This window comes from Anomaloglossus baeobatrachus, chromosome 11 (assembly GCF_048569485.1).
Source record: "Anomaloglossus baeobatrachus isolate aAnoBae1 chromosome 11, aAnoBae1.hap1, whole genome shotgun sequence".
NCBI classification, from domain to species: domain Eukaryota; kingdom Metazoa; phylum Chordata; class Amphibia; order Anura; family Aromobatidae; genus Anomaloglossus; species Anomaloglossus baeobatrachus.
In genome coordinates this window covers 2,514,178-2,532,167 of record NC_134363.1, presented here as the reverse complement: position 1 = coordinate 2,532,167, position 17,990 = coordinate 2,514,178, and the positions used below count along the sequence as shown (strand labels likewise).

General features: G+C 50.0%; 1 protein-coding gene across 2 annotated transcripts in view; it reads left to right on the top strand.

Moving 5' to 3' along the window:
- Positions 1-16,870: 16,870 nt before the first annotated feature.
- Positions 16,871-17,990, top strand: part of IFFO2 (intermediate filament family orphan 2) — a 63,393-nt gene continuing 62,273 nt past the window's right edge. The window contains exon 1 of one of the 2 annotated variants that reach the window (XM_075328384.1): positions 16,871-17,502. In XM_075328384.1, coding sequence (XP_075184499.1) covers positions 16,964-17,502 — 539 coding nt within the window. In that variant the 5' untranslated portion in view covers positions 16,871-16,963. The remainder of the gene's footprint in view (positions 17,503-17,990) is intronic. The other variant, XM_075328383.1, reaches the window with a different exon arrangement.

The following is a 17,990-nucleotide window of genomic DNA, read 5'->3' as shown; positions in this document are numbered from 1 at the left end:
TCCTTCAGCGATGGGCCAATTCATCCCCTTTTTTAGTCCCTTTTCTTTGTCTTGTGGCATTCGTTAACATTTTTTGCACCAAATTTCTCAAAATGGTTTGTGAATGTTGCGTCAAATAAAGAAAAAAATGTAAATTTAGTGGAAAAAGTCACATTCTGCTAAAATTATATTAAAATTTGCATTAAAAAAAATTCAGACGTACATAAAATCACACCACGGACGGACGGACTATATAAAAACATCTGAAAACTCCAAACACCGCCACAACAGCCAACGTTAAAAACAGCAGGTGAATATATCAAATAGACTTAAGGGGAATCTTAAAGGGAATCTGTCACCGTCACGGACCCTGACTGATCAGACATTGATGACCTATCCAAAGAATTGATCATCAATGTTAAAGTAGTGGACGACCTCTTTAAATGGATTCTGTCACCATGTTTTTGCCACCTAATCTGAGAGGAGCATAATGTAAGGGCAGAGACCCTGATTCCAGCGATGTGTAGCTTTTATAAAATCACTGATTAATCAGCAGTAGATTATCATTACAGGACTACTCGGCATGCTGCAGGTAGTCCAGCATATTCCTGAGCTCTGTATAAGGCCTGTGTCACACTTGCGCGTATCTCGCGCGAGTCTCGCGTTGCATCACCCAGCATGGACTCACACTCTCCTCCCAGGAGAGCAGGTCAGTTGCATGCATTTCTATGCAGCTGAGGCGCTCCTGTCCGGAGAGCGTGTGGCCATGACGGTTGATGCAATGCGAGACTCGCATGAGATACATTAAATCAATAAAAAAAGGTTGTAAAAGTCTTCACACCTTTCAGGTTCTATAGTGATTTGTGTATGAGAGTCTGCTGTACAATGCAGCCACCAAATAAGGCTAGTTTCACACTTGCGTTTATCTCCTTCTGTCGCAATCCGCCGTTTTGGAAAACAGCGGAATCCGTTAACGGATTCAACTGCTTTCCATAGACTTGTATGGGAGACAGAATGCGACAGATGGCCCTGCGTTGCCTCCGCCGGCCGACACTGCGTTGCTTCCACCGGGCGGAAAGAACGCAGCATGTAGCGTTTTTCTGCGCTTCCCTGAGCATCAAAAAAACGTAATGTGCTGGATTCCGTCGGTGTCCGTCATTTTTATAATGGAAGCCTATGGTGGCGGAATCCGTCATTTGACGGCTTCCAGTGACTCATCCGTTTTTACACAACTGCGCATGCTCAGTTGAGTAATTGTTGAAAAAACAGCTACAACAGATTCCGTTGTTTTGCAGGATCCGTCGCATCAGTTGTGCCACTATATGCAACACATATGTTACATGCGTGTCACAACGCAATGCGACGGATGCCGCACAACGCAATTGGGAAACTATCCTAATGCAGATGGAGAAGATAAATTCTGGGGCCCCTCCGTGCAGAGCCACATAGTGCAGTCCTGGTCTGGCCAAATATCGTATATACCTGCACCTCGGGTCCAGTGTATCCGGTGTCTCGTCTGCATTCCATTACTGGTTACATAATGTCAGATTCCAAAGAAAACAATACAGGAGACGGGGCCCCTGCGAATATTACTGTATACCGTCATGTGATACGGACGCCGGGCCCCAGATCAAGTAACATATCTGTAAAGCGATATCCCCCATTGTGAAGATGTTTCCTATTACGAGACGAAGAATCAGAGGAAACGTCTCAACTGCTGTCACCAGAACCAAAGAGAATCACAAAATGTGTTTGTAGAATCAGTATTATAGTAGTTATATTCCTGTACATAGGGGCAGTATTATAGTAGTTATATTCCTCTACATAGGGGCAGTATTATAGTAGTTATATTCTTGTACATAGGGGCAGTATTATAGTAGTTATATTCCTGTACATAAGGGCAGTATTATAGTAGTTATATTCTTGTATATAGGGGCAGTATTATAGTAGTTATATTCTTGTACATAGGGGGCAGTATTATAGTAGTTATATTCTTGTATATAGGGGCAGTATTATAGTAGTTATATTCTTGTATATAGGGGCAGTATTATAGTAGTTATATTCTTGTACATAGGAGCAGTATTATAGTAGTTATATTCTTGTATATAGGGGCAATATTATAGTAGTTATATTCTTGTATATAGGGGCAGTATTATAGTAGTTATATTCCTGTACATAAGGGCAGTATTATAGTAGTTATATTCCTGTACATAAGGGCAGTATTATAGTAGTTATATTCCTGTACATAGGGGGCAGTATTATAGTAGTTATATTCCTGTACATAGGGGCAGTATTATAGTAGTTATATTCCTCTACATAGGGGCAGTATTATAGTAGTTATATTCTTGTACATAGGGGCAGTATTATAGTAGTTATATTCCTGTACATAAGGGCAGTATTATAGTAGTTATATTCTTGTATATAGGGGCAGTATTATAGTAGTTATATTCTTGTACATAGGGGGCAGTATTATAGTAGTTATATTCTTGTATATAGGGGCAGTATTATAGTAGTTATATTCTTGTATATAGGGGCAGTATTATAGTAGTTATATTCTTGTACATAGGAGCAGTATTATAGTAGTTATATTCTTGTATATAGGGGCAATATTATAGTAGTTATATTCTTGTATATAGGGGCAGTATTATAGTAGTTATATTCCTGTACATAAGGGCAGTATTATAGTAGTTATATTCCTGTACATAAGGGCAGTATTATAGTAGTTATATTCCTGTACATAGGGGGCAGTATTATAGTAGTTATATTCCTGTACATAGGGGGCGGTATTATAGTAGTTATATTCCTGTACATAGGGGGCGGTATTATAGTAGTTATATTCTTGTACATAGGGGCAGTATTATAGTAGTTATATTCCTGTACATAAGGGCAGTATTATAGTAGTTATATTCCTGTACATAAGGGCAGTATTATAGTAGTTATATTCCTGTACATAGGGGGCGGTATTATAGTAGTTATATTCTTGTACATAGGGGCAGTATTATAGTAGTTATATTCTTGTTCATAGGAGCAGTATTATAGTAGTTATATTCTTGTTCATAGGGGGCAGTATTATAGTAGTTATATTCTTGTTCATAGGGGGCAGTATTATAGTAGTTATATTCTTGTTCATAGGGGGCAGTATTATAGTAGTTATATTCTTGTTCATAGGGGGCAGTATTATAGTAGTTATATTCTTGTATATAGGGGGCAGTATTATAGTAGTTATATTCTTGTATATAGGGGCAGTATTATAGTAGATATATTCTTGTACATAGGGGTAGTATTATAGTAGATATATTCTTGTACATAGGAGCAGTATTATAGTAATATTCTTGTACATAGAGGCAGTATTATAGTAGTTATATTCTTGTATATAGGGGCAGTATTATAGTAATATTCTTGTACATAGGGGCAGTATTATAGTAGTTATATTCTTGTACATAGGGGGCTGTATTATAGTAGTTATATTCTTGTATATAGGAGCAGTATTATAGTAGATATATTCTTGTACATAGGGGCAGTATTATAGTAGTTATATTCTTGTATATAGGGGCAGTATTATAGTAGTTATATTCTTGTACATAGGGGCAGTATTATAGTAGTTATATTCTTGTATATAGGGGCAGTATTATAGTAGTTATATTCTTGTACATAGGGGCAGTATTATAGTAGATATATTCTTGTACATAGGGGCAGTATTATAGTAGTTATATTCTTGTATATAGGAGCAGTATTATAGTAGTTATATTCTTGTACATAGGGGCAGTATTATAGTAGATATATTCTTGTACATAGGGGCAGTATTATAGTAGATATATTCTTGTACATAGGGGCAGTATTATAGTAGTTATATTCTTGTACATAGGGGCAGTATTATAGTAGTTATATTCTTGTATATAGGGGCAGTATTATAGTAGTTATATTCTTGTATATAGGAGCAGTATTATAGTAGTTATATTCTTGTACATAGGGGCAGTATTATAGTAGTTATATTCTTGTATATAGGGGGCAGTATTATAGTAGTTATATTCTTGTACATAGTTGCGGTATTATAGTAGTTAGTGGTAATATGTTTGTTAGGGCAGATGAATGATTTTGAATGGGTGTTTGCAGTTTTGTGCCTGGCACAGATTTGGGGACCACTTATCTCTTCTTCCAGTTTTGTCTTCATTGTCCGCTCTGTAAACACTTTTTCTTTGTACAACTTTCCCTGGTGAGGTCACTTGTTTGTTTAGCTTGGGCAGAAGCTCTTTTTATCGGCAGCCTCCATTCAGCACCTGCCAGTATAAGCTGCTGCCCTCTCCATGAAGACCCTACATATCATTGTCCCTATAGATTCACCCCTTGAATGTGTCATTCATTGGTAACAAGAGGAAATCATAGGTGTAATGTCTCCATGAAGATACAATTTAATCATCCAGTGAGACACAATTACTATTAGAATTTGTATTTCTTGCTGATTCAGTGTCGGTGGTTTGGGGAGTCTGCGTCGCGGGTTTGGGGAGTCTGCGTCGCGGGTTTGGGGAGTCTGCGTCGGTGGTTTGGGGAGTCTGCGTCGGTGGTTTGGGGAGTCTGCGTCGGTGGTTTGGGGAGTCTGCGTCGCGGCTTTTGGGGAGTCTGCGTCGCGGCTTTTGGGGAGTCTGCGTCGCGGCTTTTGGGGAGTCTGCGTCGCGGCTTTTGGGCAGTCTGCGTCGCGGCTTTTGGGCAGTCTGCGTCGCGGCTTTTGGGCAGTCTGCGTCGCGGCTTTTGGGGAGTCTGCGTCGCGGCTTTTGGGGAGTCTGCGTCGCGGCTTTTGGGGAGTCTGCGTCGCGGCTTTTGGGGAGTCGGCGTCGCCATCTTTGCGTCTGTACAGAATGAACATATAAAGAACATTATGTACTGAAGAATTCGCTGCTTGGGCTTAATTAATTGGGTTGTACAGTCATGTCCTCTCAATAATGAAGCCACCAAGCCCAGATTATGGGGAGAGGGAGGGGGGGTCCGTGAATGGTCTCATTGTGCCCCGGACACTGCAGTGTGTGATAAACAGACGGACCCCCGGCTCAGTGACCCAATCACTGACAATGGCGCACTTTTCCTTGGATCTCGTCCTCAGACAGTTTGTAAACACTCGGCCAGCTTTATTCTTTGTTACTTTGCTATAAAGTCTTTGGGGCAGAACGATCGTTACCAAACCCCAAACCAGGCAGGAGGCACCGTAGAAGGAGCGCAGCGCAGACCAGCAGCAGCGCAGGAGGCAGCGCAGGCAGCAGCGCAGAGCAGCACAGACCAGCAGCAGCGCAGAGCAGCACAGACCAGCAGCAGCGCAGAGCAGCACAGACCAGCAGCAGCGCAGAGCAGCACAGACCAGCAGCAGCGCAGAGCAGCGCAGACCAGCAGCAGCGCAGAGCAGCGCAGACCAGCAGCAGCGCAGGCAGCACAGACCAGCAGCAGCGCAGAGCAGCACAGACCAGCAGCAGCGCAGAGCAGCACAGACCAGCAGCAGCGCAGAGCAGCAGCAGCGCAGAGCAGCAGCAGCGCAGAGCAGCACAGACCAGCAGCAGCGCAGCAGCAGCGCAGGCAGCACAGACCAGCAGCAGCGCAGACACAGCCGCCCATTTATATACTTTTTTTTTTTGGCTTAAAAATTGTTGTATTGGTGACTTTTACTTGTGCTGTATTCATTGTTTAATGTGTTTTTGTTTTTTTCTTATTGTTTGCCAATACGGGTGTGTTTTTTCTTTTTCAGATGTTTAGCTTAATTCATCATTTGCTGGTTTTCGATTTGTCGTAAAGCTTTTGTGCAATGGTCCAATAGTGGAGGAGCGGTCTCCATTGTGTTCTGTGCAGGTGAACGTGTGATCCAAGATTATTGAAAGGGTCATAAATCTTTTTACTCAAAGTCATAAGAAGGCAAAAAAAGCATCTTTGAATTTGCGCCTCTTTATTGTGCTCCCATTTTAATGAATTGGGGGAGGGGGGGGTCTATCACATATTCAGGCTGCGGTCCAGTGTTAGTAGCCCCTCACAATGCACAATTCCCCGGCTCTGGAGATGATAATGGCCCCTTACGTCTTGCATCGTATCTCTGCTGCTGGTCTGCACACTTTTGGGGGGTCCATCACATATTCAGGCTCCAGTCCAGTGTTAGTAGCCCCTCACAATGCACAATTCCACCGCTCTGAGGCGATAGTGACCCCTTACGTCTCAGGCCCCTGTATGGCTGCACCATATCTCTGCCCCTGGTCTGTACACTTTTGGGAGGGGGGTCCATCACATATTTTGCCTGCAATTCAGTGTTGGTACCCCCTCACAATGCACAATTCCACCGCTCTGAGGCGATAGTGACCCCTTATGTCTTTTAGGCCCTGTATGGCTGCACGCTATGTCCTCCCCGGTCTTCACACTGTTGGGGGGGGGGGGGGGTGGTGTGTGTCTATCACATATTCAGCCTGCAGTCCAGTGTTAGTAGCCCCTCACAATGCACAATTCCCCGGCTCTGGAGATGATAATGGCCCCTTACGTCTTGCATCGTATCTCTGCTGCTGGTCTGCACACTTTTGGGGGGTCCATCACATATTCAGGCTCCGGTCCAGTGTTGGAGGCCCCTCACAATGCACAATTCCACCGCTCTGAGGCGATAGTGACCCCTTACGTCTCAGGCCCCTGTATGGCTGCACCATATCTCTGCCCCTGGTCTGCACACTTTTGGGAGGGTGGTCCATCACATATTTTGCCTGCAATTCAGTGTTGGTACCCCCTCACAATGCACAATTCCACTGCTCTGGAGACGATAGTGACCCCTTATGTCTTTTAGGCCCTGTATGGCTGCACGCTATGTCCTCCCCGGTCTTCACACTGTTGGGGGGGGGGATCTATCACATATTCAGCCTGCAGTCCAGTGTTAGTAGCCCCTCACAATGCAAAATTCCACTGCTCTGGAGGCGATAGTGACCCCTTATGTCCTGGGCCCCTGGTCTGCACACTTTTGGGGGGTCCATCACATATTCAGCCTGCAGTCCAGTGTTGGTAGCCCCTCACAATGCACAATTCCACCGCTCTGGAGGTGATAGTGACCCCTTATGTCCTGGGCCCCTGGTCTGCACACTTTTGGAGGGTCCATCACATATTCAGCCTGCAGTCCAGTGTTGGTAGCCCCTCACAATGCACAATTCCACCGCTTTGAGGCGATAGTGACCCCTTATGTCCTGGGCCCCTCGTCTGCACATTTTTGGGAGGGGAGGGGTCTATCACCTATTCAGGCTCCGGTCCGGTGTTGGCGGCTTCTTCTTGGGTGTGCCTTTCTTTTTCCTCCCGTGATTCATGTGTCTTAATGAGTTTATTTTCGTTCAGCTCCTCGTCTCCTCTCCGCCTTTTGCGCCATAATTTATGTTAATCTGTTGTGTTTCTGTGTTCAGGGGCGAGGATGGGCCGGGTGCTGGGTATGGATGCGGATCACCGGGGCGTGCTGTGCTGGATATAGGAGGTGAAGCCCAGATGTGATGATCAGCAGCAGCACAATATTAAGGAGGACTCCGCCCGGAGTGAAGGCCGGGTTATGGTGGGACAGTAATGTTACTTGTTAATAGCTCCGACCTGCGGGCACTTTTTGCCAGGAGGTGTTATCCGATGTACGTAAAGTGCTGTGGAATTAATGGCACCAGATCAGTGAGCAAAACATAAATGCTCAGAGTCTGAAGTTTTCTTTAAGGGTCTGTACACACTGATTTTTTTTATGAAAAGTTTTTGGAACAGAAACTGAGTTAAAAACCGACCATGGCCGGCGTCCGCATTGTGCTACTTATGTCATCAACCTGGAGACGACTGCCTGAGGCTCCCAGAAATTAGAGGCCCTGTGCCCCTGATAGAGCAGTGCTGCAGTATAAAGCATGGGGAAGGGAGCAAGTGTTCAGCATCTTGATGAGACAGGGAGGTTTTCACACTACTTCAGCCAATGCCGCTGAGCTGGGGTTACTGATCAGAGCTCAGCATCAATGGAGCAGAGCTGCAGTGTAAATCAGAGAGGTGGGGCATGGTAGCATCATAAGCGACTAATCATCAGTCATGGGGAGTCCCCATCAGCTGGAGAACCCCGGTATCCTCAGATGAATGATGGACGTGCGGCGGTGACATGATGGGAGGATTCCTTCCTACATCGCAGATGACAGATTTATTGCATCGGATCTCCTGCGGTGAGATAACAGATAAGATGTGACATAAAGTGATGTAACCGCCGACTCCGCCGCAGCCGTGCTCCAGGAGTGGTGCATATCATTGGTGCAGCCTGTGCGGCCATACAGGGGCCCCGGGGTCAGGGGGGACACATCCAGATCCGGTGGGATTGTGCATTACTATGACTTATTGGACTGCTCCTGCGCGGGGGGGGGCCTGTACACTGTTCCTGCGCGGGGGGGGCCTGTACACTGTTCCTGCGCGGAGGGGGCCTGTACACTGTTCCTGCGCGGGGGGGGCCTGTACACTGTTCCTGCGCGGAGGGGGCCTGTACACTGTTCCTGCGCGGGGGGGGGCCTGTACACTGTTCCTGCGCGGGGGGGGCCTGTACACTGTTCCTGCGCGGGGGGGGCCTGTACACTGTTCCTGCGCGGGGGGGGGCCTGTACACTGTTCCTGCGCGGGGGGGGGCCTGTACACTGTTCCTGCGCGGGGGGGGCCTGTACACTGTTCCTGCGCGGGGGGGCCCTGTACACTGTTCCTGTGCGGGGGGGGCCTGTACACTGTTCCTGCGCGGGGGGGGGGCCTGTGCACTGTTCCTGCGCGGGGGGGGCCTGTGCACTGTTCCTGCGCGGGGGGGGCCTGTACACTGTTCCTGCGCGGGGGGGGGCGTACACTGTTCCTGCGGGGGGGGCGTACACTGTTCCTGCGGGGGGCGTACACTGTTCCTGCGCGGGGGGTCCCGTACACTGTACACTGTTCCTGCGTGGGGGGGCGTGGCGTACACTGTTCCTGCGCGGGGGGGGGGGTGTGTACACTGTTCCTGCGCGGGGGTGGGGGGGGGGTGGTGTACACTGTTCCTGCGCGGGGGCCAATGCTAATTCATGAGCTGCAGCCACTGACCCCAATAATGGATCATGTCCCCAAGCCGGACAGACGGGGAGTATGATGTAGGAGTAGGGTTTAGTATTGGCAGCCAGAGGTAAAGTTTATATAGAAGATGGAAGGGTCCTGGGAAGCGGCCGGACACCGGGACCATCACACAGATCAGGAAACCTATACATACAGGAGGGTTTGTTACAATGTATCACCCCAGACAATCCTCTGTGAACGAAATGGCCTGAGCCCCAGCCTGACATTGTAAGAAACGGCCTATACTGGAAACATTGCGGCAGACCCTCAGCTGTGCGCACGACTATGTCAGGACAGGTTTTCGGCTCCTGGATGATTAAGCTTTATTTGCATGATTGCAGAAGGAAGAAACTTTTTGTATTAGTAGCATTTTGCCCGGGGCCAGGGGGGGACCTAAAGATTTTTCTCATGACGTCAGAGAAAGTTCTACAATTCTATTTAAAGGGAATCTGTCAGCAGCTTGCTCCAACATCTGAGAGCAGCATAACAGAGACGGAGCCCCTGATTCCAGCGATGTCACTTACTGAGCTGTCTGCTGTCTCCTCTGCTGCAGATCTCGCAGTTATACAGAGCTCAGGAATATGCTGGACTACCTGCAGCCAGACAAGTACTCCTGTAATGATAATCCTCTGCTGATTAATCAGTGATTTTATCAAAACGACAGTAGCCCAGTAAGTTACACATCGTTGGGATCAGGGTCTCTGCCCTTACATTATGCTGCTCTCAAATTAGGTGGCAAAAACCTGGTGACAGATTTCCTTTAAAGAGGTCGTCCACTATTAACATTGATGATCAATTCTTAGGGGTACTTTACACACTACGACATCGCAGGTGCGATGTCAGTGGGGTCAAATCAAAAGTGACGCACATCCGGCCTCGCTGTCGACATCGCAGTATGTGAATCATTTTTACTACGATTAACGAGCGCAAAAGCGTCGAAATCGTATGATCGGTGCAGCATCGGTCCTTTCCATAATTTGGGAAGGACCGATGTTACGATGTTGTTCCTCGTTCCTGCGGCAGCGCACATCGCTGTGTGTGAAGTCGCAGGAGCGAGGAACATCTCCTACCTGCCGCCACCAGCTATGCGGAAGGAAGGAGGTGGGCGGGATGTGACACCGCACGACCCGGCCAGAGCGACGTCGCAGGCCAGGTGAGTCCATGTGAAGCTGCCGTAGCAATAATGTTCACTACGGCAGCTATAACACAATATCATATGTGCGACGGGGGCAGGGACTATTGCGCTCGGCATCACAAGCATCGGCTTGCGATGTCGTAGTGTGCAAAGTGCCCCTTAGGATAGGTCATCAATGTCTGATCAGTCAGGGACCGACACCCGGCATACCCGCCGATCAGCTGTTCTCGGTGCCAGTGGCGGCAGGTGGTAGGAAATGCTCAGTCCCGCAGCTGCTCCGCCTTCTCATAGTGGCCACAGCCGGTACTGCACATCCGCCTCCTAAGACGGAGCAGCTCCAGAACTGAGCATTTCCGGCCGCTGCTGCCATCAGCACCGAGAACAGCTGATCCGCGGGGATTTGTGGTGTCGGACCCCGGCCGATCAGACATTGATGACCTGTCCTCAGGATTGACCATCAATGTTAGTGTTGGACGACCTCTTTAAGCCTTGTAATTTCCAGTTTGTGCCCCCCAAATGCCCCTCCGCCTGCTCCCCTGACGCGCCCCGCCGCCTGCTCCCCTGACGCGCCCCGCCGCCTGCTCCCCTGACGCGCCCCGCCGCCTGCTCCCCTGACGCGCCCCGCCGCCTGCTCCCCTGACGCGCCCCGCCGTGTCTGCTCCCCTGACGCGCCCCGCCGCCTGCCCCCCTGACGCGCTTTGTGCTGCTGTGAAGGTTCCTATGACTTGAGTGGCAGATGTTAGTTGGTCGGATGATATGACGGTATTTGCTGATCCTGAGGAGGTCGGTGAATATCAGTTGATGCGTGACAACCGGATCCTGACTGCATTAACACATGACAGGATCTCCTGTGATCTGTTTTATCCAGGATCCGCTCCCACTATCCTGACCTCATCTCTGCTCTCTTCTATCCCCAGATCTGATTTATGAGATGGTGAAACCTGAGGAAAGACTGAGATGTGCAGCTCTGTACAACGCTGTGGAATATGTTGGTGCCATGTAAGCAACAGGATCTAAACTGTCCCATAAAGCGAGGAGACTTCTGAGACTAAAGGGTCGCTCCGAGGAAATGTGAGAATTGTAATGAGCGAGGTCATGGGACTGGTGCCTGCCGCCAGCGCTGGGATCACTGGTGCCTACCGTCAGCGCTGGGACCACTGGTGCCTGCCGCCAGCGCTGGGATCACTGGTGCCTACCGTCAGCGCTGGGACCACTGGTGCCTGCCGCCAGCGCTGGGACCACTGGTGCCTGCCGTCAGCGCTGGGACCACTGGTGCCTGCCGTCAGCGCTGGGACCACTGGTGCCTGCCGTCAGCGCTGGGACCACTGGTGCCTGCCGTCAGCGCTGGGATCACTGGTGCCTGCCGCCAGCGCTGGGATCACTGGTGCCTGCCGTCAGCGCTGGGACCACTGGTGCCTGCCGTCAGCGCTGGGACCACTGGTGCCTGCCGCCAGCGCTGGGACCACTGGTGCCTGCCGTCAGCGCTGGGACCACTGGTGCCTGCCGTCAGCGCTGGGACCACTGGTGCCTGCCGCCAGCGCTGGGATCACTGGTGCCTGCCGCCAGCGCTGGGATCACTGGTGCCTGCCGCCAGCGCTGGGATCACTGGTGCCTGCCGCCAGCGCTGGGATCATTGGTGCCTGCCGCCAGCGCTGGGATCATTGGTGCCTGCCGCCAGCGCTGGGATCACTGGTGCCTGCCGCCAGCCCTGGGATCACTGCTCCCATCTGACAGTCTGGATGATGGAGGCTCATTGTGACGAGGACTGGTCAGTGATTCCCCACCAGTGAGGTGGGCTCCGGGGGCTGAGGGCAGAGAGGGGCTGGACCGGACTTACACCGGGTGGTCTTCCCCTATGTAGGTAGAGAGCCCCTTTAGGTAACCGTGTTGGCCCGGATTGTGTGGCTGGAGCCGGTGGTGCCGGTTTCGCCTCCGGTAGCTGCAGTTCGGGCCACTCCTGGCTCCTTGTGTGTGAAGTAATGAGGAAATAATAATGATAAATGAACGGGACGTTACATAATTAATGAGGAGATTCCCGGATTATCCAGGGAACAGTTTATATAGACGCCTCATTAACACAAAGCCATGAGGGCGGGTGCCAGCGGCTGCCTGTACCCCCTAATGCTGCCAGCAAGGTACATACTGGCCACAGATTCCCGGCCCGTCCCCTCCCACAGCCGGCTGCACCCCAGCATTGCAGGCTGCACCCCACCATTGCAGGCTGTACCCCTCCCACAGCCGGCTGCACCCCAGCATTGCAGGCTGCACCCCAACATTTCAGGCTGTACCCCTCCCACAGCCAGCTGCACCCCAGCATTGCAGGCTGTACCCCTCCCGCAGCTAGCCGTACCCCACCATTGCAGGCTGTACCCCTCCCACAGCCGGCTGCACCCCAGCATTGCAGGCTGTACCCCTCCCACAGTCAGCTGCACCCCAGCATTGCAGGCTGTACCCCTCCCGCAGCTAGCCGTACCCCACCATTGCAGGCTGTACCCCTCCCGCAGCTGGCCGTACCCCACCATTGCAGGCTGTACCCCACCCGCATTCGGCCATACCTCACCATTGCAGGCTGTACCCTCCTGCGGCCGTCCGTACTCCACCATTGCAGGCTGTACCCCTCCCGTATTCGGCCATACCCCACCATTGCAGGCTGTACCCCTCCTGCGGCCGGCCGTACCCCACCATTTCAGGCTGTACCCCTTCCGCATTCGGCCATACCCCACCATTGCAGGCTGTACCCCTCCCGCATTCGGCCATACCCCACCATTGCAGGCTGCACCCCACCATTGCAGGCTGTACCCCTCCCGCATTCGGCCATACTGCACCATTGCAGGCTGTATCCCTCCCGCATTCGGCCGTACCCCACCATTGCAGGCTGTACCCCTCCCACAGCCGGCTGCACCCCACCATTGCAGGCTGTACCCCTCCCGCAGCCGGCTGCACCCCACCATTGCAGGCTGTACCCCTCCCGCAGCCGCCTGCACCCCACCATTGCAGGCTGTACCCCTCCCGCAGCCGGCTGCACCCCACCATTGCAGGCTGTACCCCTCCCGCAGCCGGCTGCACCCCACCATTGCAGGCTGTACCCCTCCCACAGCCGGCTGCACCCCACCATTGCAGGCTGTACCCCTCCCACAGCCGGCTGCACCCCACCATTGCTCTAAGTGGCTTTCTGCTGTCAGTAATTGGAAACATTATTGGGCTCTTTCAGAGGCTGGAATCCTGTCCTGACCTAAAACTGTTCACAGCAGAGTGTCTGTTACATTGTGCCAGTGCAGATACACTGTCAGTCTGGAGCCCTGGCTTTACTTTCTGCACTTCACCTTTTCGGGTGTCACCGGCTCCATTTGCATTTCTTGCTGTAACTTGGGAGAGTTTCTTGGTTTTGGATTCGTTTCTTCAGGTTTTCCGTGAAGGTCTATCAGTTTCTCTGGCAGAGAATTGTCCAGACCGGACGCAACTGTAACAAACCCTCAGCTGTGAGAAGAGTGAGATCAGGGGGATCTTCAGCCGCAATCACAGAAAGCGACAGAGAAGATCACAAAGAAGCAGAAACGTTTATATTGTGTCATATAAGGCATTATACGTGAGCCATTATTGCATTGTACAGCGCAGACACCTATAGCTCACACCTTGTACATCGCAGTCTCCTATAGATCACACATTGTATATAAGTCCCCTATAGATAATACATTGTACAACGGTCCCTTATAGCTCACACATTGTACATCAGTCTCCTATAGATAACACATTGTATATAAATCCCCTATAGCTCACACATTGTACATCAGTCCCTTATAGCTCACACATTGTACAACAGTCCCCTATAGCCCACACATTGTACATCCATCTCCTATAGATCACACATTGTACATCCACCTCCTATAGATCACACGTTGTACATCAGTCTCCTATAGATCACACATTGTACATCCATCTCCTATAGATCACACATTGTACATCAGTCCCCTATAGATCACACGTTGTACATCAGTCTCCTATAGATCACACATTGTACATCCATCTCCTATAGATCACACATTGTACATCAGTCCCCTATAGCTCACACATTGTACATCAGTCCCCTATAGCTCACACATTGTACAACAGTCCCCTATAGCCCACACATTGTACATCACAGCCTCCTATAGATCACACATTGTACATCCATCTCCTATAGATCACACGTTGTACATCACAGCCTGCTATAGATAATACATTGTACAACAGTCTCCTATAATGTATACTGAATCCCCTATAGACTGCATTAACCAATAGATTATTCTCCTATACAGTATATTGAAGGCCCATATATTATGTACACCAGTCACCTACAGATTACATTTACTTTAAGTTGTTGTCTCCTATAATTATATCCTCCTATATATCAAATACTATATTTTGCATTCTCCTGTAGATATCTCTTTAAATGTTAGTCACCTGTATATTATATACATCAATCATCTACAGATTATATCCCCCATACATACCATACTGTATGTTGCTGCCCCCTCTAGATTATACCTCCTTATACTGTATACTGAATTCCCCTGTATACTGTATATCTCCCTTTAATTCTATACTGTATGTTGCAGTTCCTTTATATATTACTCCCCATACTGTATTCACCTATAAATTATACCCACTGTAGATTGTTCCATATACTTTATTCCCCTACACATCCCATACACTGTATATTGCAGTCCTTATAACATATATTAATATACATCTGTCACCTATAGATTATATTCATATATTATATACTGCATTCTATATAGATTATATCCCCACATACTGTTAGTTTTCCTATAATGTATTCACCTATAGATTATATTACCCATATAATATAGTACATTACATGTCCCCATACGTCTTATACTGTATACTGCAATCCCCATTTGTACAAATTACCATATATCTCCCTATACTGTATTCATCTATAGATTATTCTCACTAGACTATATACACAGAATTCCCCTATATATTATATTCCTCTACTTAAATGATGCATTCCCCTATATATTATATCCCCTATTCTGAATCATGCACTCCTGTATAGATTATATTCCCTGCACATCATATAATGTATTTTGAACCCCCCATAATTATATAGCTCCTTATACTGTATACTGCATTCCCATGTAGATTATATCTCCCTGTAATTCTATACTGTATGTTACAGCCCCCTATATTATAGATTATATCCCTATACTATATTTCCCTGCACATGACATCTCCCTGTAAATCCTATAATGTATGTTGCAGTCTCCTAAAGATTATATCCTGTATATTGGTTTCCCATGTAGATTACATCTCCCTATACATCCTATACTGTATACAGCTTTCCTCTGTAGATTACATCTCCCTGTACATCCTATGCTGTATAGTTTTCCCCTATAGATGACATCTCTACCTCCTGCCCTGTGTGTTGCAGTCCCCTGTAGATTACACCTACCCTATACCATATACAGTTTTCCCCTATAGATGACCTCTCCTGCACATCCTATCCTGTGTGTTGCAGTCCCCGGTAGATTACATCTCACCTATACTGTATAGTTATTCCCCTATAGATGAACTCTCCTGTAAATGCTATACTATATTTAGTTTTCCCTTGTAGATTACATCTGTTAGATCTACCTGTACATCCTATATTATATACAGTTTCCCCCTATAAATTACCTTCTCTACCTCCTACCCTGTGTGTTGCAGACCCTGTAGATTACATCTCCCCTATACTGTATCGGTTTCCCCTATAGATGACCTCTCCTCTACATCATATCCTGTGTTGCAATCCCCTGTAGATTACAGCTCCCCTATGCTGTATACAGTTTTCTCCTATAGATGACTTCTCCTCTACCTTCTATCCTGTGTTATATCTCGCCTATAGATGACCTCTCCTGTACATCATATACTGTTACATCTCGCCTATACTGTATATAGTTTCCTCTATAGATGACCGCTCCTCTGCCTCCTATCCTGTGTTCCATCTCCCCTATACTGTATCGTTTTCCCCTATAGATGACATCTCCTCTGTATCCTATCCTGAGTGTTATAGTCCCCTGTAGATTACATCTCCCCCTATACTGTATACAGTGTTCCCCTATAGATGACCTCTCCTCTACCTCCTCTCCTGTGTGTTACATCTCCCCTATGCTGTATACAGTGTTCCCCTATAGATGACCTCTCCTCTACCTCCCTTTCTGTGTTAAATATCCCCTATACTGTATAGTTATTCCCCTATAGATGACCTCTCATCTCCTGTGTCTTGCATCCCCCTATAGATGATCTCCTCTGCATCCTCTCCTGTGTCCTACAGGCCTCGGCTCCTCTCCTGCCTGTGTGTTGCAGTCCCCTGTAGGTTACATCTCCCCTATACTGTATAGTTAGTCCCCTATAGATGACCTCTCCTGTGTGTGACATCTCCCCTATACTGTGTAGTTGTTCCCCTATAGATGACCTCTCCACTGTGTTGCAGCCCCCCTCTCCTCCACTCTGCTCCTCCCCTGTGTCCTGCAGCCCCTCTCCTCCTCCCCTGCATCCTCTCCTGTGTCCTGCAGCCCCCTATAGATGACCTCTCCTCTCCTGCAGCCCCCTATAGATGACCTCGGCTCCTCTCCTGCATCCTCCCCATCAGTCGGGCTGTCCTTGCCGGCAGGTGCTGATGTCACCCGGCAGGGGGCGGACGCTCTGCGCTATAGGGCGTGCCTGGCCCCGGGGGCGTCGTACAAAGCGCAGGAGCGCTGCTCGCCATGGCCGTGCCTTGTGCCGCAGCCGCATAGGAGCCTCGATGAGCGGCAGGATGATGAACTCGTCGGTGTTCGGGGACATGATGCGGGAGCTGGAGCCGCTGTCCCCGGGCGCCCCCCCCTCCTCCCCGGGCGCGGCCGTTACTCTGGCGCTGCGCAATGACCTGGGCTCCAACATCCACGTCCTGAAGACCCTGAACGTGCGGTTCCGCTGCTTCCTGGCCAAAGTGCACGAGCTGGAGCGGCGGAACCGGCTGCTGGAGAAACAGCTGCAACAGGAGCACTCCCAGCAACAGGAGCGGCGGCTGCAGCAGCGCAAGAGCTTCTACCGGGAGCAGGCGGTGCAGACCGAGCCCCTCAATGCCAACCAGCTCCGGTACAGCCGCCTGCCGGGCACCATCTGGAGCTACACGCACGTGCGGCGCACCGGCGGCGGCCTGGAGACTCTGCAGGGGCCGGGGGTGTCCTGGACGCATCCGGACGGGGTGGGGGTCCAGATCGACACCATCACCCCCGAGATCCGCGCCCTGTACAACGTGCTGGCCAAAGTCAAGCGGGAGCGGGACGAGTACCGGAGAAAGTAAGTGCCCCCGGTATAATACAGCCCCATTGTACGGCAGGGACAGGTGGGGACCGCGCTGCGGGGGGCCCGGGCATCCCGCCGCATATAGCCCGGGCATCCCGCAGCATATAGCCCGGGCATCCCGCCGCATATAGCCCCGGCATCCCGCCGCATATAGCCCGGGCATCCCGCCGCACATGGCCCGGGCATCCCGCCGCATATAGCCCGGGCATCCCGCCGCATATAGCCCCGGCATCCCGCCGCATATAGCCCGGCATCCCGCCGCACATGGCCCGGGCATCCCGCCGCATATAGCCCCGGCATCCCGCCGCATATAGCCCGGCATCCCGCCGCATATAGCCCGGGCATCCCGCCGCACATGGCCCGGGCATCCCGCCGCATATAGCCCCGGCATCCCGCCGCATATAGCCCGGCATCCCGCCGCATATAGCCCGGGCATCCCGCCGCACATGGCCCGGGCATCCCGCCGCATATAGCCCCGGCAT